At 41.8% G+C, this 27566-nt stretch overlaps 1 protein-coding gene across 2 annotated transcripts in view; it reads right to left on the bottom strand.

Moving 5' to 3' along the window:
- Nucleotides 1-27566, bottom strand: part of FARS2 (phenylalanyl-tRNA synthetase 2, mitochondrial) — a 268820-nt gene that overhangs the window by 82855 nt on the left and 158399 nt on the right. For both annotated transcript variants that reach the window (XM_063130326.1, XM_063130325.1), the window contains one exon: nucleotides 12453-12604. In XM_063130326.1, coding sequence (XP_062986396.1) covers nucleotides 12453-12604 — 152 coding nt within the window. The remainder of the gene's footprint in view (nucleotides 1-12452; nucleotides 12605-27566) is intronic.

Raw genomic sequence — 27566 nt, 5'->3', positions numbered from 1 at the left:
TTGGGACACGGGCACACACATGGACATGGACATGGACATGGACACACAAACACACACACACACACACACACAAATCCGGCATCGGTCATTCAACACATGAACACATAGTTGCATGCGCACAGCCTATTCCTGCCATGTGGACCTGTGGATTGGGACATTCATTCAACACTGGCATTAGAAAAGGAACAGAAGGGTTTCTCTCTACCGCCCTCCTTAAAATGACATGCAGGGAAATATTAGAAGAAAGCAACAGCATCTGATGGTGGAGCACTGGCAGCACAGTCACTCCCCAAGGTTGAAATGGGAAACAATAAGGATCTTCTGCTGGGGGATGTTCAACCCCCTCAGTTCTCTTCTCCATCTCTGGAATTTTCTTCCCTGTCTCCCCTCCCCCTTCATTTCACTCTAAAGCTGTCTTGCCCTTTCTGTGGAGGATGTGGCTGCCATGTCAAACCCTAGTTTACAGGAAGGAGACCTCAAGTCACCTCTGGATTCATCACCATCCCTGGAATTTAACACACACACACACACACACACACACACACACACACACACGATGCCCTAGAATCTAAGAACCTAGGTGGTAGAGTTCATTTTTAGTGAACTGAAAAGCCCACTGGAACTCCCAACAGCCCTGCTTCTTCCATTTTCTTTTCATACATAATCACCCAGTGGAGGATAAATATGGATGCTGCCTCTAGATAAAAACAAAGGCCCCCAGTCTGCCCCAGGCTTTTTGCGAAGAGGAGGTTGGATGTGTTCATTCAATGCCTGCCATCCATGCAAGCCACAGAAGGGCCCACACTTAGCCCAACTGCAGACGGAGGGATGGGAAATGGCAGGCACTAGAGCTAGACCAGGGCATTCCAGTGTCTGAGGCAGAAAATCCAAATCCCGCCCTAGTGGTAAAAACAAAACAAAACGAAGTCATTAACGACCTGTGTCCTTTACCTCAGCCTCATTTGCCGCCCAGATTTTTTGGATTGCAACTCCCCTCAGTCCAGCTAACAAGGGATGATGGGAGTTGTAGTCTAAAGCATCTAGAGGAGGCCACATGACACCACCCAAGGTGGGCCACTTCACCCTGCCTAAAGGTAGGTCCATTTCTGTCAGCATGGGCTCCTGCTATGCTGTCTCTGGACACCAAAGAGGTTGCCTGTGCATGAAACCCTTCACTGTACTGTGCGTCCTTTTCATTCAGGCATTTCCTGTTAAGCATTCAAGCGCCAAAGCAGGCACAGAGGCAGCTCCCTTTGCACGGGGACATTCACTGCCTTGCCACCGAAGCTCTGTGACTATTACAAAGCCCGAGAATTCCTGCCATAATGTATTCAAGAAGATAAAACGTAACTTTTATTTATTTTGCAGAACAAAAGGTGCACCGAGCGCCTCTCTTTCAAATTGTTCAGATATTACCTTTTTTAAATGATGTCCCTCTAGGGTCTCTGAAAACTCAAATAGTACTGTGGAGTTTTCCAACGCACTTCACAGGAAGTATCTTAGGAATTAAGGGTTGCGATTTATTAAGTGCTTTTAGCAGGGAGCGGCCTGGTGAAAAGGGACTAAATGCAACACTTTGAACTGGGGGGGCTTTCAAGCGCTTGTGCCCCCCAACCGCCTCCCTTGTCTTTCCTCCTCCCCTTCCCATTACCCCATGGCATTCCCCCTCTTGAAACTGATAATTATGAGGGTGTGAGGATTTAAAAGCACTAATGTAGAGACAAACATGTGCACGGAATGCTAGAGCTGTGAAAACACTTTGTAAATAGACATTAAACAGGATTTTCTGAAGGGATTCAGCATCGGCTATTCTTAAGAGACTACAGAAATGCACAGTGGCAAACAGCGAGAGGAAAGGAACGTGCTTCTGGGCCTGTTATCCATCTTTGACCTGGATATCAGTTTTCCATATCTGTAAAAAATCTGCTTCTTTTCCGTCCTCTAACATGAAGCCTCACCCCACCCCCACCCCCACTGCATTTATATTATGGCATCATCTGTCTCTCTCAAGAGCAGCTCAGATGCTTTCTAAACAACAGCTTCATCTTACAGGCACCCACTTGAAGCCTCACAGTTCTTCCTGAGCACATTAAGGGACATCCTGAGTTGTATCTTGGGAGGCAGGGTTTGGTATCATGGACTCATTTTTTTTTTTTCTGATTAAAGAATGTTCTTTTCAAGAAGGCTAGGCTGATCAATGACGGAGCATATGCCTTGTATGCCACAGGCTTGCATTTCCAGCATCTTCGATCACAGACCTCCACATGAGTTTGAGCCCTATTGCATTCAGTAATTGACCAGACTAGATGAACCCTTGGTGCCTCCTTCTGTGGGTAAACCTATTGGGTAAAGTTGCTGATGGGCTTTTCTGCTGCAGAGAGCTACCTCTTCCTGACAAACTTCTGTTTCCACACATGCACCTTGACCCTAAAGTCAGGGTTGAGCAAGCAGGGGTACTCGCCCCTGTACATAAGAAACATCTCATGACGGAGACATTCTTTCTAACGAAGGGGAAACAGATGCACCTCTGGAAGCTCAAATCTCCTGGGTTTAAAGAGATGCTCTATAGGAGCTGCTCAGCTCAAAAATGGGTCTCACTGGTCTTTCCTGGCTAACTCCCTCTCAGACTCAGAGCAGGTTTAGGTGTTGTGTGGCTCAGCTGTCCCTGTTGCTCAGACAATCAGCTGAAGTGTACCATCCACTGCAATAATAGCAGGATTCCTGCACACTGATCACACCTTTGAAGCTATGAAGCACTAGTCCATACAGTAGATCTGCACTGCATTCCTGAAGTTAAATATTACTGGGAAGATAGCAGGCAACCAATAAACCATCACGGAGAGTAATTCCATGGAAAATATATTTTCTGATAAATAGTGGCCCCATGTCCTTCCTCATATGGTGTGTGTATCTGTGTTTGTGTGTGCTTTCAGCAAACCCAGTGAACCTAATACTGGAACCTTTGGAGACCCACTGTGATAAGTTTACAAGACTCTTCCAGGATAAAATTGCTTACCTTCATACTGACTTGACCACTGCTATTGATGCAGTGTCTGTTGAGATGTCCAGTGTATTAAGCAAGCATCTCCATCTGTACATCACACCACATGTTCTCTCGACCTTCACCCTTCATAGCTTATTCAAGCTAGCCATAGGGACTGTCCTGATGGATCACGGGTGAACACATCATTGAATGGTGTGGTCCCTACTGCCTTGAAGGAGACAGTGGTATGGCCACTAATGAAAAAAAGCTCCCCGGAACCAGAGCTTTAGGCTAACTACCATTCAGTCACAAACACTCCGTTCCCATGTAAGGTGCTTGAGAGAGTGCTGGAATCTCAGTTGCAGGCACTCTTGAATGAAACTGATTATCTGGATCCATTCCAGTCTGGATTCAGGCCCAGTTTTAAGATGAATTTGGCTTTGGTCACCCTGACAGATGTGCCAAAAAAAGCCAAGGGCAAAGGGGTAGAAAAAAGGATGTTTAATATAAAAGAGCTCTGACACGTTTCGGACCCTCATATCCTTCTTCAGGGTACTTTGCTAGAACGCAGTGGGTATCATTTACTCTACATCCCCAATCTTTACAGCTATGCTGGATTCAGGCCTTGTTTTAAGATGGAATCGACCTTGATTGGGAGAAGGACAACAACATGGGGAGTGTTCCAGCATGGGGAATGCAACCCTGTTACTTCTACTTGACCTTTCAGCAGATTTCAATATTGTTGACCACAGTATCCTCCTGGACCTCTATGAGTTGGGAGTTAGAGACACTGTTCTATACTGGTTCAACTCATACTTGTGGGGTGAATTCCAGAGAATAGCATTGGATGATTGTACCTTGGCCCCATGTCGGCTGAACTGTGGGGTGCCACAGGGCACCATCTTGTCCTCAATGTTATTAAATATCTATATGAAGCCATTGGGAGCAGTCATCAGGAGATTTGAAGCAAGGTGCAGGAAACATAGACTAGAAATTACCTAGAAATATATTGCAGTAGGACATTTCCCTATTCCTGTTAATATGATAAAGAATCTAAGATACTTGAAGAGCATTTTGTTGCTTAATAGGACTCTTTCCTTGGTAAGTCCTCAGGGGTTTCCCAAGGGCTATTAGAATTTATCAGCTAAATATGAATTTTTGTATATGTACCAATTGTGAAACAGAATATTAACCCCATTGATCATTACAATAGCCATAACAGTCAATCACATAAATATGTGCTTTGGCAAGTGCAGTTTGTTTGTTTCTTAAGGTGGACATTTAACATTACAGATTAAAATTTTCCAACCTGGAGGCACTGATTACTCATATACAAGGGTTGACCTCAAACGTACATCTAACTGCAAATGTAACGTCAGGCCAGCTATGTTATTTTTATGGTAGTAATTTAGGACTGAATTTATGGAAATGACTGGGTAGCCTTTATTCGGATTTAAGATCTAAGTTACAAACAACTTGATCATTCTCAACTCTCTGAAACTCATTCAATTGCCCTCCCCTGTAATCTCAGTGAATGTTTTATTAGTGCCAAAACACACATTACCCCACTGCCCCCAAATTCACAAGGGGAAATGTATTTAAATAAAAATACACTTCTAGGGGTTTTGTTAAAGTTGTACCCTTTTTGTCTTTTCACTATTCAGATTATGGCTCTGTTCATGTTGGAATTTTTAGCTCTTTTGTAAATTGGTGTTCTATGATGATTACTTTGTTCAATGCATTATCATGTGTTTGCTCTTATATTGGGTTTGTTCAGACAACACGCTAAGCCATTGTTAGGGTGATAACCCTTTTGCAGCAGACGGCTAGTGAGGGTTTTAAACTGTGATTATGTAGCCACCATGGTTAGGAATGGTTCACACAATATGCTAAGTTATGGTTCACATGACATGCTAAGCCATAATCTTTAGGTCAACGTGTTTAACCACTGTGGCTGAACAGAGACACTGTTGTATTTTACTGTTTTACGCCACTTTAAGTTCTTTTGGGAAAAGTTCAGATATCAGCTTTTAAAACAAATGAAATAAAAATGGATGGATGGAAAAAGATGCTTAAGCATTCCTCTGCCCACTAATGCTCCTCAACCTCTCACTCTGGACCATCCCAACCTCCTGGCTCATTTTTAGTCAGTCTTCAGGAACAACAGTTGGGAAATGACCTGTGCGGAGGGGTGTGTGGGTGTGTGTGTAAGAATTGGCAGGCAGAGGAATGGTTAAGCATTCCCTCTGGCAGATCAATAGCTCTACTGACAATGCACTAGTAGAAACCAACACTTGTACAATGTCAACAGCTCTTGTTAGCACAACAGGCTTCCCAGGGAAACTAGCCATACTAGCAACCGCTATGGACACTGCACAAGCATTCATCTCCTCCAGTGCAACCTCAATAGCGCTAGCGGCAGCGCACTGTCGGATCCTTCCTAACAAGGCAAAGCTGGGTTGGGCAATCTCCTGTTTTGCATCTGTTTTTGGCTGTTTGCACACTAGTACGTCAGGCCAGCACTCTCCAACTTCAGAAAGAGCAGTTGAAAAAATTACACACATCATCCGTAAGAGACAGCTTTTTCATTAAAGAATAGAGCTTTCCCCTGTGATATGTGAATGCCTGCGACAACATTCTCCTCATCTGCTCATTCTTTCCCTAAAGGTAATTGCGGGACATGCATTCTTGGATGCAGGCATCGCCATGGGAATTAGGATATTTAACAAATACTACAGGAAACAGCTGACTTCTGTGGAAGCTTGAGTAAAATGGGCAGAGCACAGCTGTCGCCTATCATCTACCTCTTCAAATTGTAGCCTTCCTTACGGGCACATTTGGACCTTCTCCGATCAAAAGCCAAGCACACATTGCAACACTTTACCCTGGAAACAGATTGGTTTTGCTTACACTCCTTCAGTATCGTTTTCCGGGTCTCTGTGTGTTTATTGATGCCATGGAAGTGAGATGGCAGAGGGGAAGGCAGATGAAGGCAAGGGTAGCCTCACCCCTCACCCTGAGGATGAAAAGTCACCGTCTAATTGTCACCACTCTATGAAGGGGAAAAGAAGAGGCCAAGAGCCAACCTCCATCCCCCCAGGGGACAAAACTCCATATATAAAATATCAAGCAGAAGCAAAAATACCAATAAGTCAGATGGCTTAAAAAGCTTCATTTCAGAATAAGATTACAGGATTTTGAATTTACTACATTAGGGCCTGTTCAACTCTCTTCTTTTTTCCTTCTCCCTCTTTTCCTGTCGATCTTACACAGTTCTTCTTGCCCTTGTGCTCTGTGATGTTTTCCCACAATTTCTCTCTTATCAGCCCATCCTTTCCTCATCATACTTTACAATCTGGCCTTTATGCATACTCCTCCCGGTGCTGGCCAAGTCCCCTGCTGCCTGCCCACATCCCTGCTGTTATCTCCAATTGGGAACAACAATGGAGATTCCTGCACAGAGCAAGACCTGCCCCCTGAAAGAACTCAAGGAGACTCCATGAGCCAGATGGGGGACCTCTGTGGGCAGGATTAGACCCACAAGCCTGGGATTCCCCATCCCTCCTTTAACCCACTATTTCCATATCCTGTCCCTGACTCTGGGGGTCCCACTTTGCATGCCAGTGCCTACTCTGTCCCCTTCCTTTAGCACAGGGGTGGCCCTAGACTAGGTGCCAGGAAATGGCGCCCTAGGCAAACCATGCACTCAGCACCCAGGCAGAGGAATTTAGGAAGTTGGGAAACTTTTGCCCCTATTTTCCATTTAATACAGAGGCAACCCCCTACCTCCCTGTGCATCTTCAGAATCAGAAATACTATCATTGGTAATAAAACATGCCCAAAATATTTGTCTGTTGTTATTGTTTTTTGCTAAGCACTGTATCAGCGCAGAGGGTCTGATAAAAGCAAACGAAGGAGATGAGCACAACCCTGGAAGAAGTCCCCGGTTGTTGTCCCAGTTGCATCCTTGGGGCGGCATGGCCAACAAGAGCTTTATCACACCAGGGTTATACTGTGCAATCACTGTGAATTGCGTGCAAAGGACTCAGAAGTTTTCCACCTTATAATCTGCTTTGACTGTGAAGTACTCCCATGCATCCTGCTTTAATTGTGCTATAAAGCCAAAAGAAGTGCAATATTTTGGTACTACTTTTCGAACGTATCATTTGTTGTTTTCTGAGCGGCCACTGGGGCACAGGAGCAGGATTAAAGAAAAATTAAACAAATGCTTACATTTGCGTAAGCTTTAAAGATAAAGACTAGGGATGTGCTCCGCTTCTCCTCGAACCAGAGAAGCAAGAGCGGAGCGGGGGGCTTCGCCTACCCTTAAGGCGGAGGCGAAGAGGATTGGGGGACCCGCGGAGCATTGGGAAGCAGATTGAGGTGAAGGCGGATCCTTCGCCTTGATCCGGAGCTCCGCCAAAAAGGTAAGTGGGGCAGGGCCAGGTAAGGGACCAAGGGGGAGGGGGGTCTTACCTGAGTCCGTCACGGCCCATCCCAGCTTCACGAGAGCCCATGGCTCAACCAGGAAGTGTAGGCCGCAATCGGGGCCTACAGTTCCTGGTTGAGCGGCCCATCCCAGCTTCACGAGAGCCCATGGCTCAACCAGGAAGTGTAGGCCGCAATCGGGGCCTACAGTTCCTGGCTCTAGTGAAGCTGGGATGGGCCGTGACGGACACAGGTAAGGGGGGGGGAGGGAGGGGGCCTTACCTGATGCCACTCCCCGCTACTGCGGAGCTCCGATTTGGAGCCGGAGCTCCACAGCGGAGCGGAGTGGCCCCCAGGCGGATCGAGGCGGGGCGGAGCGGGCCTGATTCGCAATTTGCGGATCAGCCGCGAAGAGGATTGGGGGGGTCTGTGCACACCCCTAATAAAGACATCAAAATTGGCACAGTAATAGATATTAAGGAGAGCTTTAAGCATACCAAATTTGAATCAGATTGGGTCCTCCGTTGATTTTTTATGATTTTTTTACATTTCCCCCCTTCAAACCCTTTGCAAAGCGCTGCCGCCCAGGATGTGATTAAGCAGCAGCAACAACAACAACGCTGACAGCTTAGCGCTGTAGGGATAACTCGAGGGAAACAGGTACATGGGATGACGCTTCAAGACTCTGCCAACCCCTGGGCTCTGCCCTCCGAAGGCAAAGAAAGCGGCTGCTCTTGTGTAGGAAGCTCTCACTCCCTGCCTCCAACTGGGAGCAGCAGCAGAGCAGAAGGACATCCCGTGACGCCTGAGGGAGGACCGGGTTCCAAAAGTGGGCAGGTGGCATGCCTTAGCTCCACTATCCCCAGTCGGTCCCTTGTTCACCATCACAGCCTCAGTCATATTTCCTCTGTATGCACACGGGAACTGAAATAGTGTCAGCTTGGTTGTTTTATTTGCATTTTTTTATTTGTATTCCCCCCTCAAATGTGGAACCCCACTTTACTTGGCGCCCTAGGTGACTGCCTGGTTTGCCTATATGGACGGGGCACTCCTGCTTCGGTATCACACCTCTTGGCTTCTTTTGCCTTGGCTTCCCTGTCTTCTAGACCTGTCCTCACACCTTTCCAGAGCTGACCCTTTCTCCTTTGCTCTTGCTCTTATTCCCAAGCCGATGGGATGGTTTTTCTTGGGTCAAACTGACATTTCAATCGCCACACAAAACGCTGCAAGCGACCGCCTTTGAGCTCCATTCGGTAGCAGTTAGGATATTCATGAACATTGCAAAGCATCAAAGGAATTCAGATCTCACTGTCTGAGATCTCTGTAAACATTAGGATAATTCCCTGCTCCTCTTAAAACTGGGTGTATTGACCAGGCCCACATTTGAAGCTAAAGCAGACAAATTATGTCCCAAATGTACATATCAAAGTTTTCAAGAGAATTATCCACTTTCATGGAAACAGGTAGATGGATCAGGCCCATACTTGAGCTGGAAACACAGAAATATCTCCTTCATAGTTAGAGTCAAGGCTCTAGTGTTACGTTCAAGAGAGGTATCTCGCCATAAACAATCAGAAAATGCCATATGTTTGTGTTCAGCCAAAAGCCTCCCTTTACTCCAAGCTTGGTCAATTAGACTTACTTTTATCTGAGCGAAGGAGAGAGCACTCTTGTGCATGAAAGGATGCAGCTCATTAATAGAAAATACTTTATCCTCTGATGGCTGATGTCAAGCCATCTCTGTTCTTTCGGGTTTTGTGTATGAGAAGCTACTCGCAGGACTTTGCTGGGTCAGCAGTAGTTAAAGGCAATACCAAGGAATCCCTTTGCAAACTGTTCTGTGCTAAGGATGAAGAACACCACAGTGTGGGAAGTCTGGATGATTAGGTTTCTCCTTTCTGTAATTCTAGCAGAAATGTTGCTCCATGATCATTCATTTCTTGCAAGGCAAAATTCAAGCAAGGTTTGGAAATAAATGAATAAATAAATAAATCATCAGCTGGGATGTTTGTTTTTTAAAAAATAAAATAATAAGCAGGGCAAATGACAATTTGTCAGAAACTTGGGAAGGAGAAAATGCAGCATCCAGCAATAAAATGAGAGGATCTCATATAAAACAACTCTTTGGAGGCATAGTGACAAAAAGCTATGAATGGATGCAGTTGTATTTAGAAGATAATATTTGCCAGCGTTTCCCACCCCACCTCAAACTATGTAAATTGAAGGAAGGAGGAGGAGGAGGAGGAGGAGATCATTATATCCTAAAACTCGTGGCATACCCAAGGCTTTTAAAATGCTAACGTATCTAACTAAATAACGATGGCTATTAGCTTTCCTTTCCCCGGTATTAATATTTGCTTTAGACAGTTACAAATGAGCAATGCTGTTTCCAGAAAGTAAACAAGCAAATCATTCAAATCTAAAAAGAGATTTCTCCGTTCACTCCATTTGCCTTTTTTTTTCTTTTCCTTTAAAGACGACGGCGATGCAGCAAAAAGCAACAAAATCAATTTTGTTTCTTACTGTCTCCCATGATGCCTTTTCCATGGTATTTTTAGTTGTTCTGATTAAAAATTTACTTCCTACGTACCACTGACAGCACAGTTCATTTCTGGTTTGGAGTTTTGTGTATTTTATCCTTCCTTCTTCTGTATCTTCCTTTACCTAACCGTAAAAAAGCAGTATTTTTTCTCCTGTCAAGCCTCTCAACAAAAGGCCCAGCTTCCTGCACTAGAAAAAGGAAACCAGAAACATACAGATATTCTGCTTTATTGTAACAAAGAGAAAATGAAATATGTCCCAAAGGAAAATGCATAACAAGATGGATTTGGGTGAAGTTATGATGTAATGATACATGTGATAGCACTTCTTTTATGTGATAATGTGTACATCTAACTTGGAGCCAAGGATATTTGGGACAGTGAGCAAATGTAGAGAGATAGAAGACCAAGGGCCAAGGTACGTTACATGCAACATGTAAAACAAGTTCCAGTGCTTTGATTAATGGAGAAGTGGAGGGAAGGGGGGGTTGAGCAGTTATCCCATCTCCTATTTTTCCACTCCCCCACCACAAGCTGCTCATGCCCCACACATGTATGGGGTCCCCATGTGCTTTTGCAAAAGTAAACATTCACCAGGAGCCCTACAGAGGGAAAAGCGTGAGAGAAAGTATAAGTGTCCTGCTCCCCCACTCATAAACTGTCCCCTTCCAAAACTGCTTTTAATTTATATATTTTGTTTTATATTTGTTTCTGTCCTCAAACATCTATTGCTACAGAAATATCTATATGTCTGTTTCCATCCAGACATATTTATATCTATTTCTGTTCAGAAATATCTGGACAGCTTTCATTTTCTTATTCACAATAAAGCAGGAAACACGGTGAGGGTTTCATTATACCCAAGGAGTTTGCCTCTGAGGTTCAAATGTTTGATCAGCCACGAATCTCACTGAAAGGCACGGGGCAATTCCTTTATCTCTCCTCGTGAACAACCTCACAAGGCTGTTGTAAAAAGGATATAATGAGGCAGGGATATATTTGGAAGCTGTCAACTTTAGGCTGAGGCACTCAATTTGTCTTACCTGAGAAGGCCGCTTGACATCATTCCCAATGTCAGCTTTGTGAGGTAAATCAGTCACAAATATCCATAGACTTTTTTTTTAAAAAATTATGTCTGTGAATGTCTGCAGAAGAATCATTTCAATGGTATGAAGTGTACATGATGGAACACTTGCTGCACGTGTAAAGGCTGCTGTGAAGAGCCATTTAAAGCTGCCCCCTTTTGGGAGACATTTCTTTCTGTATTGGCCCTGAGACCCCAACATTTTGGATACAATCCACAATCTACAAACATAAGGCCTGTTCAGACAGCACACTAAGCCATGATTAAGCCATGATTTTGCAGCAAATGGTTAGGGATCATGTTTAAACCGTGGTTATGTAGCGTCCATGGTTAGGAATACTAAGGGTATAGCTAGAAAGGGTGATATCCCGGTGATCACCCCAGGATTGTCCTTGTGCGTCCACATGACACACAGGGCATCCTGGAAGCAGGGAAGGATGATCCCTCTCTTGGCCCGGGATATCACCCTACCCTTTAATAATGGATTTTATGCAGTCTCAGGATGATCCCGAGACTGTGGAACGTGTGGCCAGGCGTCGTGGGTAGCCCATGCTCCTCGCGAGTAACTGGGGGGGTTACATCGGGGGTGGGGGGAGGGAGAGGTGTTTTTTTTTTAAAAAAAAAACTTACGGTTTTCGGATGAGCACTTGTGCGCTCCTTCTCATTTAAAAAACAAAAAACAAAATGGCGGCTGCGATGTCACACGCCGCATGTAGACAATGGTGACGATCTCGCAATCATAAAGTCACAAAATCGTCGCCCTCAAACCCCCTCATCTAGCTATGGCCTAAGTCATGGTTCACACAACACACAAAGCCATAATGTTTAGCTCAAAATGCTTTACCACTATGTCTTAGCATGTTGTCTAAACAGGGTCACTGTGTCCACTTGCATTATTTCCTTTCACAGATGTTTTCTGCAAACAAAAACTGTTCTGCCAGACTCCTGGTAGCTGCTTATCTACTTTTTCTCCTTCCCTTACGGCCCCTGCACTTGCCCATGAGCAGCTGTCTATTTTCTAGCACCCAATCTACCTTCTTTCCTACTTTTGCTCCTTGACCATCTTGCTGTTGACATGACCCCACTGATTCCAACACATTTTCTGCTATGCCAGTGCTAATCCTGTCCATTCCTCAGGCAAATATTTCTCTCTTTCAACTTGCTCTTCCTGATTATCTCCAGCATACAACATCCCTCTCCATTTGGGTCAACTATACAAGGGCCATTTAAAAAATTATTATTATTATTATTATTATTATTATTATTATTATTATTATTGTTATTATTATTTCTTTTGGTCTGGAAGATCCACAACTTGTCGCTAGTCCGATGAAGTCTGGACAAAGTATGCTTTTTTGGCAAGGTAGTGCATATTTCATCATAAGCATCTGACAATGAAAGAATCTGTTTGACTTACTCTGGATGAGTGTATTCATCAATGAGTTCAACTTTTTCCACTATGTCTCCTCCAATTGTTCGGACTAAATCATAGAAGTCATTTTCAGAGTACTTGTCAGAAGGCAGCCAAAAAGAGATATCGTTGATCACAGGAGGATATTTGCTGAAAGGCTAAACAACAACAACATTTGTTATTTATGGAAACTGCTCCTCAGTGAGCTATGCGAGAATGTAATACAGTTACCAATTTCAAATTCTGAGGTAATTGTGCTGATTATCTAGAAAAATAGAATTGGAAATAAAATACCTCTACCACAACTGAAGTTAGCTCATGCCCTTGCATGTTGAGAGCCATTTGTACATAAATGTTTCCCACGGCCATGGTAGTCGCAGGTCGTTGGGTTTTTTTTAATGCTCCTGAGATTAATAAGTGTTTTAAGGGCTTTATAAAATAATTGGTGAAAAGAAAGGTGGATTCCTGCATTGAGCAGGAGGTTGGACTTGATGGCCTTATAGGCCCCTTCCAACTCTACTATTCTATGATTCTATGAAATATAAGGAAAACGTTTAGGGTCCAGACACTATCTTCAAAGAGCATGTATATCATCTCACAGAAGTCCACTTCCAACATAATGCTCAAGAGTCCATAGATTGCTTTTAAAACTGAATATCCCTAAATGAAAACTTTATGGGCAGGTCAGTCAACCACACAACTTTCCTAGACCTGTACTGGGGAAAAGGTTCCAACATATTTCCTACAGGTCTAGGAAATTTTGCAATCCCCATGTAACGTATCTGTGAACTTGTACCAGACATGGCCAAGATCCAAGAAGGGGGTTGTATACTGTGGTGTTCCTTCCCCTTTCCTACTGAGAATTCTCCTTGTCTAAGGCCTCTCTCATCCCAAGCAGGAATCACCTTCTCTCTCGCACACTTGGTTTTGCTGCCTCTAGGTCCATTCAGTCCTCTTTCTGTGAGGACACACATACAATATGCTTTGTAAGATTTTTATAATCCTTTATTACCTCCCCCTTGCGCAGCCATGAACAGGAAGTGTAGGATTTTATAAACAAAGAAAGCTTTATTAATTACAATAATAAGCTGTTGAATAATAAGTAACTCTTAAATGGCTCTATCGATTTATGCTTTTTTTCCATAAATCACAATAGACTTTCTCTCTCTGTCAGTTCTTAAACCTAAAATTTTATCTCTGATCTAAACCTTCTCGCATTATATCCCTGTCTGCCTCCCCCAGGCACAGCACCCAGTTTCTCTCTCTCTCTCTCTCTCTCTCTCTCTCTCTCCCTCTCACTCACACACACACACACACACACACACACACACACACACACACACCACCCCCTCCTTTTCACTCTCTCAACCAATCATCTCACAAACACAAATCCTCCATTCTCTCCCTAGACATACTTACCAAACCATAGATCTATAATTAGAATACACAGTTACAAACATAAACTCAGCATGTAGAGGCGTATAATGTTACATATCAAAGAGAGGGAACCAAATGACAGCTAGAGCTTTGTTTCTTGATTGTGCAGTAGCCCACCTCCAGCGCCACTCAATCACAGTGAGGACAGTCCTTTATATCCATACTCTGCATAGGCTTCATTATGAAGTCCCAAAATCAATTCAGGATGAGGACACGAAGAACTGCCTCTCTCCTGAATTGGCTTTATAATGTCACCAGGAAGCCAAATCTATTTGGCTTCAAGCACCATCACAATCATAAAAAGATTGCCAAATAGATGAGATTACAGAAAAAAAGAGAGAGAAAAGGGAAAGGAAGAATTAAAGGGAAAACAGCAATGAACACGTTAGTCGGGGCAGTCTGGAGAGGCATTTCATTTCATACCAACACGCACACACACAAAACAAAGTGGTTGCATAGAAATGTTCACAAGAAAATATTTGTGCCATCTTAGTTCAAAAGTTCTCTAAGATCCAGAATGAACTTCTTTCATGCAAAGTTGGAATTAGACAGCACTTCTTACTAAATTTTAAAAAACAATTCTAATGGTTGTTGTTTTTACACGCTTTCACAAGTGGACTTAAGCTGAATTAGGGCTATACAACCCAAACCCAAAGTTTCTTTCATAATATATTTGCACAGGAGAATCAGTGAGCAAGAAGTGAGTGCTTAACCTTCCCCCAGCCTCTGATTCTCCACTACAGATGCCCCTTCCCCCAGCTTTTCATTTTTAGTGGGGGTTTTACCCACTACAGGAAGCAGTCGAGAAGAAAACGGGAAATAAAGGGGCGAAGTAGCAACCACTCTCCGCAAAAGCTCACCCCAACCTCTCATTTGCGTTGAGACATGTTTGCTGGCATAACATGCAGTTTTGCCCATAAGTGAGGCTTGGGGATCCTCCAGATGTTGTTGAACTACACCTCTCATTATTATTTTTACATTTTATTTTATTTAAAGTGATACCAAAAAAATTAAAATAAAAAATGAATACAAATAATCCCCTAACAATTAATATCAAACCAACAGTTATATGAATATGTATAATATACAAACAAAAAAATAAAAGTTGATTAATACAACTTCAAGGAAAGGAAGCTTAATTGAGGTAAAGTTTTTTGTTGTTGTTTTTGTTTTAAAAAGAGAGACAAAAAAGGAGAAGAAGAAAAAACCCCAAATCATAAATGTGCTGTAATCCTTCATTTGTTGTTACAATGTTCATATATTCAGAATGTGATGTATATTTAATGAATCTCCCCCATATGACATCGAACGATGTTGATTCTGATTTCCCTTGAATTTGAAGCAAGTCATAAGTTACTTTTTCTGATATTACCACAGACCATATATTTCAATACCATGCAGATAAATTCAAATTATCCCATTTTTTCCACTGCTGCGTGATTGTCTGACGAGCAGCCGACAATAAGAACGTTATTTTTTAAAACTTTTTTAAAAAATTTATTATTATTGATTAACAATACTCTAATACAATACTACAAAAATCACAACACAAGGAAAAAAACAATACATAAATTGCATAACCTTATAACATTTCTAATTTAATATTTTTACATCATTACATAACATAAAGTGCACCCCCCCACCCCGGGATCTATTCCTGTTTCCAAAATCTCATTGATTCTTCTGGAGGTGGTTTTCCACTCCCCTTAGATAATACGTATTCTAGGAGCTGATTCCAAATTCCCTCAAAATCATTCGTTTTTGTTATCCCTCTTCTTACTTTTATATTACATGTCAATTTATCATTTATAGCAATATTCCAAATCTCTTTATACCAATCCTCAACATGATAATCTCCTTGCACCTTCCAGTTCCTAGATATGATCAACCTTGCTGCTGTCAGCAAATTTGTTATCAGTTCACAATAAGAACGTTATTAAGTCTTTACATTTCAATCCAGTATTACGTCCTTTGTATATTAATAATAAAAATAAATCTGGATCATATACAATTGTTTCTCTAGTAATAACTATTAATTCCCTATGTACTGATCTCCAGAATCCTTGTATATATGAGCAAGACCACCATAAATGAAAATACGGGCCTTTTATCTTACAGCCTCTCCAATAAAGGGGACTACAAGTTTTAGTGATATGCGCTAGTTGTGCTGGAACTACACCTCTCATCATACCCCACCTGGGGATGATGGAAGTTGGAGTCCAACATTTGGCGAGCCAAAGGTTTCTTACCCCGCCTTAAATGTACTGCCAAGTGATCCACAGATGTTTCAAGAGCCTACACTTTCCCTCACTTTGTTCCCCCCTCCCCAGAGCAGCTGATGTGTGTTCTGATTAATACAATATATTATCTCAATAAGAAAATGTATTTTACGCCTAGAAAATGTTTTATGACAGAATAGTGAAATCCTAAGTGAATACCTGATAAAGCAATAAACCTGTAAGAAGGGTAAATTTACAGTGCCGTGATTTATACAGATCTGGCTGCACATGACGCAAACACTTTAATGAATATCTGATAAGGAATACTGTGAGAGTTTTAAATTAACAACCCCACAGCGATTCCAATTGTGAATCACAAATGATTATCCAACTTGTTACATGAATAAACTTGTCAAACAAATTCATCGCCTGTATAGCAATTGCAAAACTCACCCCTCGATAAAGCCATCACATGGGTGCTCTTGATGAAATACCAGTGTCCATGACTGATGCTTCATCTGTTACACCAACGCCACTCTTGCATGTTAAAGAGCCTCTATAGATAATGTATGGCCACAAAGCTCATGTGAACTAGGTGATTTATTTGATCAAAGTAATAAAGCTCTAGTATGATTAGGGCCGTATTTTTATGGCAAAAAGTTATCTATTCCACTGTATACATTTGCAGGCCTCAAAGTGTGTGTGGACCCCAAAATATTTCATGTTTACATAGGAGATATATATGTCACATTCATATACACATGCCATTTCCATTCCCTTGCTTTATTTGTTTATAAAGCATTTTTTAGCCCACCTCTCGCCGAACACCTCCGTATGGCCCTCAAGGCAGATCACACCCACAAGGTAATTGGAAGTAATACAATTAATACAATAAACAAAGCAAAACAGGGAGTTTAAGAAAACCCAGAGCCAATGAAACAGGGGTGGGAAACCGCAGTTAGTCCGAGGGCCAAATTCAATTTTGGGGAAGCTGTCGGGGGACACTTTCCAGTGGTGGACATGACCAATGGCAAAAGGGGCGGGGTCAAAGGCAAAGGGGTGGGGCCAAAAATACAAAAGAAAACCCACTATAATGTAGCCCCGTGCTTGAGTTTCCCCCCCACCCTTGCAATAAAACATAACTCCCAGCAAACACGTAAGAGAAATCCACACGAATTCAAATGACTTCAGATTTCTATGAATCCACCCTCCAGATTCCACAGTGGAGTCATGTGGGTTCCACAGAGGATTTGCAGACAGTGTTATAACTTTTGGTGGGGATTTGTACAAATGCGATAACGTGCGTTTGCGCAAGTGGAATAAAATTCTCATAAAACACTAAAAAAAAAAATACAATTCCATCAAAGAGTGGAAGACAAAATGAAAGACACCTGACAATCCGCACAATACAAGCAGAATGGATTTAAGAAAATCCGTACATCAAACTCCCAGCAGTATAAGGGGGTGGCAGGGGGAGATTATATCAAGCAAAGGCTTGGCAAAAAAGGAAGACTTAAGAAAAACTGGCATCAATACAACACATCAGAGAATCCAGCTCAATAAGTGACCATATCAGCCTGTAATAGGAAGACCCGTGAAAGACTGCAGGAGGCCATGCAAACTGCATAAAAATGAAAGAAAATGTTCATGCACAACAAACATACAATCACTGCCAATCATTCATATGTGGAAATTTAATTACAAACGCATAATTTTTGGAGAACTAGTATAGCATAGTGGCTAACAGACTGAACCAGGAACCAGAAAGTTCCCGGTTCAAATCTTGCCACTAGCATCATCCTAGGATCAGGGAAAAATTCATTGTGTTTTTCATGTGTTTTTCTCTGGCTATGTATATGAATAAGCACTGAAATTAATAGCTTCCTAGAGTGAAACAAAATTCATGCAAGATGTAAAACATGCCCGTATTGAGCAATGCCAAGACAAATATTGCTGTTTTAAATTTATAACACAGAGCAAAACAAAAGCAACTCTCTCTTGTCGTTTGGCTTGATTAAGCAGAAAAATCCCACTATTTGCATAGAGCTGAAAAGATGTTCTTTTCTACTTATTAAGATCTACCAATCTGGAGAAATATGACTCATGATACTACATTTATCTTATTATGCAAAAATTATTACAAAACCCAACAAATCTTGAAAACTTTGCAATCCTCAACAAGCCCAACATTTGTAAAAGCTTCTCTACGCCAATGACTGAACTACAATAATAGTTTCGAGAAGTCACCAAGGCAACTTCTACATGTGGTTTAACATTTTTTCCCTACTAGATGTGGTTTGTTTCACTGAACATTCCTGAAGCTAAGTGAAAAATGAGCCTTCAGAGTCAATGCAAAAGAAATGCCCGGTTTTCTGTAAACCTCGCAACATTTGGACAATTCCACAGCCTATAGCATCATAAAATCTATGTTCCCTATGAGGTCATTTTGAAAGTCTTCACTCTGTTCAGCAACTGACCTGAGCTTAAATGTGGTGGCTGTGAATTACTAATTGGGATGTCCATAATATTCACATACCATTCCTAGAAGATGTGTGCCACAAGCTACTAACAACCATTTACTTTAAGGTGGCCCCAGGGCCAGCATCAAGGGTAGGTATGGTTGGGCACCTGCCAAGAGTCCACACCTCAGCAGGTGCCCACTGACAAGACCCCCCCTGGACTTCCTCTCCACCGTTGCAACCTGCTTGTTCACTTGCCTCTCCCTCTGGCCCCAACAATGGTGGGGATGAGGAGCAGCAGTAGATGATGGCCATAACGAAAATTCCAAAATCCATATTGGTGTAACAACTTTAACAGGACAACCAAAGATCACAAAAAAATGTGCAAGTTTTTGAGTTCTCTTTGAGACAAGATGTAACCAAAAACATATTTGGGAGGGAATAACCAAACTTATGGTGAAGTCACAGTGTCTGCATGTTCAGGATCCCAAGACGGATTGCGTGAGAAGGGCTTTGTGGATAAATTTTATTTAGGCCTTAGCTAGACCTAAGGTTTATCCCGGGATCATCCTGAGGTCATCCCTATCCATGTAAGTGACACACAGGATATCTCGGGAGCAGGCAGGGATGACCCCGGGACGATCCCGGGATAAACCTTAGGTCTAGCTAAGGCCGAAAACTGCCTAGTTTCTTGCTGTGATCCACAGACGAAAAGTGCCTGTGTGCTATGTCCAGGATGGAAACAGTTCTGAGTAACAACTAGAAACTATATTTTCAAACATAGGGGATCAAATCTTTAATAATAATAATAATAATAATAATAATAATAATAATAATAATAATAATTTATTTCTTACCCACCTCTCCATTTTGATCGAGGCGGGGAACAACAGTAAATCTAAAATACATCCCTATCGTGCTCCCAGCAACCCTAGAAGCAGTTTCACGTCCAACCTATTACCATCACATGACCTGTTAGAGCCTAATATGAATGTCAGTGAGGGCAAGCCATTGCAGTGCTGGGAGGGAGGGGAGGAAGATTATGCCGCCTGCCCCCCGGCAATGTTATCCCTAAGTAAGACACTTTATTTCTCTTCTATATTAATGAAAGCTATCCACTTATGCAGGAGAAAGCATGGGGTGCACCTGAGGTAGCATCCAATGGTACTCCTGTGCAGAGTAGACTCATTGTAGCACTACCATTGGATACTGCCCCTGGAGACTATGCGTGCTTGAGGAATTTGTTTGGTTTACATTCCAAGGCAAACGCTCTAGATTCGCAACCTCCTGGACGAAGGCATGTATCGGAACACAATTCTCCTTTGGAATTTGCATCTGAACAAATGTGCAGTCTGAGGACTGCCTTTTTTAAAAAAAAAACAATTATTAACACACACACACACACACACACACACACACACTTTTCTTCTTTACAGGTAATAACCTTTCCAAGTGACTGCAAAGTTCAATCGCTGGCAGGTTCAAAATGGGATGTGTGTGTGCAGATTACAGCCTCATTTTGTGCACACCACCAGCAGCCTGATCCCTACTAGAATGGAGAGACAACTGGAGTTGTGGCTATACCTGTTACCTGCCCCTGGTGATCCCAGCCATTCAGGACCGAATCGTACTCCTATCTGCACAGCCCCATTCTAGCTTTTGTTTTTGTTGGTCACTCACCCAGGTGACAGAATGTTGGAACTACGTTCTATGGAGAGATTAACCATACAGACTTGTATCTCATAGAAAGAAATTACACTTGCTGTAACTATTATAAGTTTACCTTTTGGGATCATAATAAAAGCTAAGCTTTATGCAGTATATGTATTAATTCATGAGCTATTTGTTGAAGAGAGTCTCAGAGGCAAAACTCTGAATCCATACAAATTAAGAGATCATTCTGCACTCTGGTACATTTACTTTTTAAAATGGATCAACTATCCTAAGGTACTGCTTAAGAAAGCATTAAGAAAAACTGCACTTGGATTTGGTTTTGCCTTTAAAAAAACACTAGCAGAATTCTGCCACTGAAAATATTTATATTTTAAAATAAAAAAAACACTAATGTAACGTTATCATTTGCAACAATTTCCAAGTTCTTTTTGCTTTATGTTATCATCAGGGGAAGAAATATTAGAACATACAGGTGCTTCTAGCTGGATCAAGAGGAGCGTGCGGGGTGTATTAATGCCCCCCCCCCAATCAATATAATAGGAGGCAGTAGTTGGAATAACACAGAACGCTAGGGGTACAAATGCATTCAACCACATAAACACACAAAGAGTATAATACATAAACAATTGGTTTATAAGAATGAAATATTTTTCTTATCATGGATTCACATGCATTCCATAAGATGCCTTATTTAGTACATTGCAGTGAATTTCAATATACAATACACAAAGTGAACAAAAGCACAATATATAATAGCATATGCGCCTAACCAAAAAACTAAGTATATGTAACCATATTGGTTTATCAAAATTATAAAAGCAGAGAATGCAATTAACAATCCCAACAGAGGCTTATAATCATAAACGCACTACAAGCTGTATGAACATTCTTCAACATGTAAATCATGAACCTAATTGTGAACTTAAAGCTATATGTAAATTCTTCAGCAGAATATTGGAAGACTTAAAGATGTATGGATATTCTTCAGCGTCTCTATCATAAATTTTTTTGACAGGTGACCGGTTACATTGAAAAAATCCTGTTTCGATATACTTCCTCAGAAAAAACACTGCAAGAAGATAAATAATGTTAGGATTTGCCCCAGGAAAAGATAAGGGTCATTATTCAAAGTTTAGTAAGACAACCATTTAAAATGAAATGAAACAGAGCAGATTTCCCCACCTGTATTTTGGGGGGAAATTCATGAAGTCAGAATTCCACAATGGTATGTCCAGACATTTCTTTTCATTGTTCAGCTACAATTCCCACCATACCCGAACCAGATTGGGGATTATTGTGATCCAACACTTCTGGAGGGCACCATGTTGGGGGAAGGCTGTTTACAAAATGTGTTGAAGTACATATACACACTGCTTACTGATACATTCTATGGATGTCAATGTTCTTCTAGAGCAGAGCTTTCCAAACTTTTCATGTTGGTGGCACACTTTTTAGACATGCATCATTTCGCGACACAGTAATTCAGTTTTACTAGCAAACTGGAGGTTAAACTAACCCCTTATAAGAGATACGGACACATACATAAATTGTAATAAAAATGTATGGGGACACAACATATCTCATGAAAACCTTTCATTTATATTTTTTTAAAATATATGATTTGCAAGATAATAACATACATTTCCAAGACTTTTCACATTGAACCAATTTTGTCGAGCTGCGATCGAGCGGCGGTTGAGACGGTGTTCTATCAAAAAACTGGACCCATGGAATTTCTTGAATACGTCACTTCAGGTGCAGCCGCATCACTGGAAGTGATGCAGAATCAGCTGTTTAAACTCGAATATGCATATTGCGCATGCGCAGTACCTGTATGATCCCTCGACTGTGGTGTGCATACACGGATACGACGGAAGGGGAATATACTAGTGCACCATACTAATCGGCACCTTTGCTGCGTAAAAATGCATGCAAGTTGGTATTCTTATTTCACATAGACTCAGAGGTTTCTCGTTACGTTATGTGACACACATACACACTGCAGCTGACACACTAACATGTCAAGACACACAGTTTGGAAAGCTCTGTTCTAGAGTGTGTTGAAAAGCATCTCTTCCTTCTGACTATCTTCAGCACATTGCAAACACATTCAAAAACATGCTTTTGCTGACACCACATCTGATATCATGGACATTTATAAAGAAAATCTCGCCTTCATCATCATCAATAGCATCACTTCAATTTATGAGGTGCCCTAAAGCTGAAGCTGTCATGGTGACATACATAACAAACTGAAGTTTCCAAACTGTCCAAGGCCAGTCCCACATACAATGCATTGCAGTAATCGATCTTGGAGGTTATCGGGTCCAAAGGAGACACACAATATGATTAATTGCTTTCCTCTACCCAATGCAGGAGAAGTAACAAGGAAATAAGGATTTATCTGGCAGCTTAAAAAGACAAAGCAACACATGGGATTTTGTATTTATAAATAAACAAATAAAATTTATTAGATACAAGAAGAGTTATTATTAATTAAATTATAGTTGGTCCTGTCCTACCTACTCTACCCCTTCCAAATTCTATTCTGAAAACCCCCTACACTAGATGTATCGTCTTCAATCCCTAATCCCTGACTTCTGTCAGTTTATTTATTTATTTATTGCATTTTTATACCGCCCAATAGCCGAAGCTCCCTGGGTGGTTCACAAAAATTAAAATCATTCAAAGTATAAAACAAACAGTATAAAAACATGATATAAAACACAATATAAAAGCACAACCAGGATAAAATCAGCAGCAGTGCAGAAATACAAATTTAAAATACAAATTTAATACAGCCAAGTTAAAATTAAATTTATAGACTGTTAAAATGCTGAGAGAATAAAAAGGTCTTCACCTGGCGTCTGAAAGAATATAGTGTGGGTGTCAGGCGAACTTCCTTAGGGAGCTCATTCCACAGCCGGGATGCCACAGCAGAGAAGGCCCTCTTTTGGCAGGGGCTCATGGAGAAGGACCCCTGAGGATGACCTTAGTGTCTGGGCATGTATCTCATTTGAACAAATTTTCAGATGAGATACATGCCCGGTTCACCCCGCCTCGATCAGGATGGAGAGGCGGTTAAGAAATTATTATTATCATTATTATTATTATTATTATTATTATTATTATTATTATTATTATTGTTATTATTTTAAAACCTCTCTCACACACAAGCCCCTCCCACCTTTCACATACTCTTTAAACATCCATTAATCCTAAGTAAGCCTGGGTCACATTTTACAAAACAAGCACATACATTTATATTAAATACCATATGTTCCAGAGGTCATATACAGTGAAGGCAGAAGAAGGAAAGCACTGAAAGGGAGCAGCAGCCGGGGGGGGGGGGGGGGGAGAAATGAGCACCAAACAGCAGCACAATAATGTGAACACTTGGCATGTTGACTATTTTTCAGTAAGCTGTTTGGCTGCATCAGTTCTGCTGCTTTTAATGCACATATGAAATTTAGAGAACATTTGACACAGCAGTAATATATTCTGCCTCTATGGGAATTAGACCTGAACTCTTGTGTATTTGATTCCTCTTTTGTCTCCTGCTGTTCTGATAATAATGTTGCTGTATTTCCTGATCATATACACCCTCCTTCTGGAACTGCAGACCTGGATTATTTCCCCCACACACACACACACACACTAAAATTTGCACAATTGCACTAGTAAATTGCATACAGTGACTTAGTACACATCCCAAAGGGAAGAATCTTTGATATGGGATGACAAATGTATTTATATTTATATATACTGAGATTTATATCCAGCCTTATTACAGAAGCCTCAAGGCAGTTCAGAACAATAAATACACACAGGGGGTGAGTTCAGAAGGGTCACTGATTTCTGTACTGTAAAGTAGGTGGTCTTAGCTTTGGCTAAAAGAAGACATGGAAGTGTGTATGGGAAATGAAGGCAATGGTGGAAACTTTGCACGGGAAGTGGGGGAGACTCTAATAATTAGGAAGTGGGTTGGGATGGATGACCATGAATGATTTATATGTGAAAATAATGGGGCTTGTCACAAAGGTTCTGATCACATCAGGTGTACAAACAGGTTTTAACTATTGTCTGTTGCAAGGTGTGTCCAGGCAAAGAGAAGAACAGCCTTTCGATTAAAAATGTAGAAATACTAAAAATGTTTTTAAGGCTACTTACACAATGGGTTTTTCTTGTACTATACTATCTATTCTAATTTGAAACAAATGTCACAGAGACAAACAAGTTCATTGTGAAATAAAACTTTTACCATTAGAATCAAATAAACTGGATTTCTTTTCAGCAAGACATCTCGAAGTAAGTGCCCTGACCCGAAAGTGCAGTAAATACCTAAAAAGTCAAAGCATATGACATGTTTGCTTCTATTATTCAGTTATTAACATGCTAAGAAATCTGGTGGTGGGATGTCTTTACTACTGTCATTGGAAGTACAGACCACAGGCAGAAGATGAGGCAGAGAGACACACAAGAGACATTGTGCACTTATCTTGCTCTAGCGAGACCAGCCATCCCAAGAGGCACAGCCCAACAAACTGCATCTAGGGGCGTTCCGGGAGGGAGGTGGAGAATCTTGAGATATTCTGCTCGCGAGATCCTCCCCTTTGGGCAGATGGCACGTACGACATTCCGGGAGGAACGAGGGATGTTTCAGCTGCCTTTTTCTTTTTACTGACAGTGAGCGGGAAAGTTTTTTTTAAAAAAACTATGATCACGCTCCCCCCAACCCCCCCGATGGGCATGGAGTGCCTGAAGAGCTCCGTGCCTGGCTCCTCGCATTCACTCGTGAGGAGCTGGGATGAAACCAGGATGGCTGCCCACATCTCCCGAGACCACGGGAAAAATCGGGCTAAAAGCCGTCCCGGTTATCCCGGGGAAATGGAGGGATCATCCCTCCCTGCCCCTGGGATCCTCTGTGTGTCATGTGGACGCACAGGGATGATCCCCGGGATAAGGCATGATGTAGACATGTCCTAGGATAGACGGGAAGCTGCAATCCAGATATTTTCAGAGATTTTGCTTGAATTCTTTAACAGCTCTTAGGTAACCGACACTTAAGCTTATGACTTCCCATCTCTTTTCTCTCTCTGTGTGTGTGTGTATAATAGCTTATTCCATATGGCACCCAACAAAATGGACCCAGGTGTAAATTCCCTCATTTATGAAGACCAATATGAAATACTTAGTTTCTCCCCAATATACCCCTGAATGTATATTTTAAATCTTGTAGTCCCTACAACCCAAATGATTCACTGCTATGTAGGATATTTGTAAACTAAAAAAAAGTTCAACCCCTTCAAGAACACTGGAATCTAATAAACCTTATAATAGTTTCTTTCGATACATTAGAAGTAAGTCTTTTCAGAAGAGTCTCTACAGACTCTCTTCAGCTAAGTGATAACAAACACTGGCAAGTTGTTCTGTGCAATGACAAGACAAATCAACGTTCGTCATTCACTTGCAGCAGGAAGTCACCACATTCAGTGATGCAGTAAGGTAATTTTAGGCCCTGGATTTAATGGTCTTATGGGGGGAGAGGATTTAGATAGCCATGGGTATCACACACACTTCAGTTGTGAAGTACACAGGTAACATTTCTCTTTTCTACCATCACCCTGCCAGTATTTTATGCTTTACAATTGCTTCTACATTCCTGAAATGTTGGGGGAGGGAACAAGCCAAAAAACTCCCCAAATGATTTGCTCACCCTCGTGTGTTTTTTAAAAAGGAATGCTCTGAGCATGCGCAGTTCCACAGTTTAAACTTGTTTAAATCAAACCATCATCATGACGATAGGAACAAAATGACATTTGCTTCTGCTGCAAAACACATTTACTTTGGAATAAGCACCACTTTGTCACAGAAAAAGATAACACGTATTTTAAATAAAAATTGTAAAATGTAGCCATGCAACCATGTTGACAGCTGGTTGGTCACTGTGTGAACAGAATGCCGGACTAGATGGACCCTTAGTCTGATCCAGCATGGCTTTTCTTAGGTTCTTAAATGCATGGTCAGCTGTCCTATAAGTATAAAAACAATTTTAATGACCATGCCAACCCAGGTACTGATACCAGGCCTGTCTGCCTGCCACTCTCTGGCTGGTCATTGGAGTGGGAGCTAGACTTTGACTTCAAGGTCCAGCCCTAGCTGCACCACTGACCACACTGCTTCCATGGCTCTGGGGATTGATGAGAAGACCTTATCAGCCTGAATTCAATGTGCTCTGTGCCCTCAGGCTGGCCTCTCACCCGGCCAATGGGATCCTAGTTACAGCCTCCTTTTCCCTTTTACTGAAGCAGTCTGGCTCCTTTATTCTTAGCTGTGGTGTGGTGCCAGTTCATAGCCTTGTCCCACCCCCGTGCCTCACCATTGCTTCTGTTGCTCTTTGTCACACACACACACACCATACACACATATCTCTTGCTCCACTGATGTTGGATGATGTCGCTTCCAGGTGCTGAAGGATGCCAACAAGGTGAACTACTCAAACACTGGAGTGCAGGTGTAGCACAGCAGATGGCCTACCATGCTCACACCTTGCTAACCCATAGCAAATAAGGCAGGGGTAAGCAACATAGTGCCCATGGACACCAATGCCCATGGACACCTTCCTTGGTGCCTGCCAAAGTGTCCTACCCACTCCAGATTTTCTAAATTTTTGTGAACCACCCAGAGAGCTCCGGCTATTGGGCGGTATAGAAATGTAATAAATAAATAAATAAATAAATAAATAAATAAATAAATAAATAAATAAATTTTTACTGGCAGGTGGGATTGCTTTGAAATAGGTTTTTAATGGTGCCAAAAACGTTGGGTTCAAAGGAGTTCTTTAATGTGTCGGCGCTCAGCCCCACCTCTGCCTTGTACTCAGCCATTTTGTAGTGGTACCCAGGAGAGTTTCTCTAATTGGCCCCAATATGTATTTATTTATTTGGTTTGATTTGATTTGTACCCCACCTTTCAGCCAAGAAAAATGGCACCTGAAGGTTGCCTAAGCCTGAAATAAATGAGCTATACATTTCTTGTAAATTATCATTTCGTCCTGACGGATGTTTTAAGAACTGTTGGTGAGTCTGCTGATCCTGGATGGCATGTTCACTGTAACAGCAGCTCTACAGGTTTTACTTTCCTAGCGACAATAGTGAATGGAATCCTTATAGTTCAGCAAAACAGAAGAAAGACAGATTCACTTGAATTAGTATTGAGAATCTTTGTGCTGATGCAAATTCCTGGAATCACAGAATGGGCTGTGAGATGATTTGGATACTTATTGGACTGCTGCATTGTGCTTTTGACCTTTCCATTTCACTGCCGGCTCC

The sequence above is a fragment of the Elgaria multicarinata genome, chromosome 7 (assembly GCF_023053635.1).
Source record: "Elgaria multicarinata webbii isolate HBS135686 ecotype San Diego chromosome 7, rElgMul1.1.pri, whole genome shotgun sequence".
In the NCBI taxonomy this organism is placed as follows: domain Eukaryota; kingdom Metazoa; phylum Chordata; class Lepidosauria; order Squamata; family Anguidae; genus Elgaria; species Elgaria multicarinata.
This window is presented reverse-complemented; position numbering and strand designations above follow the sequence as displayed.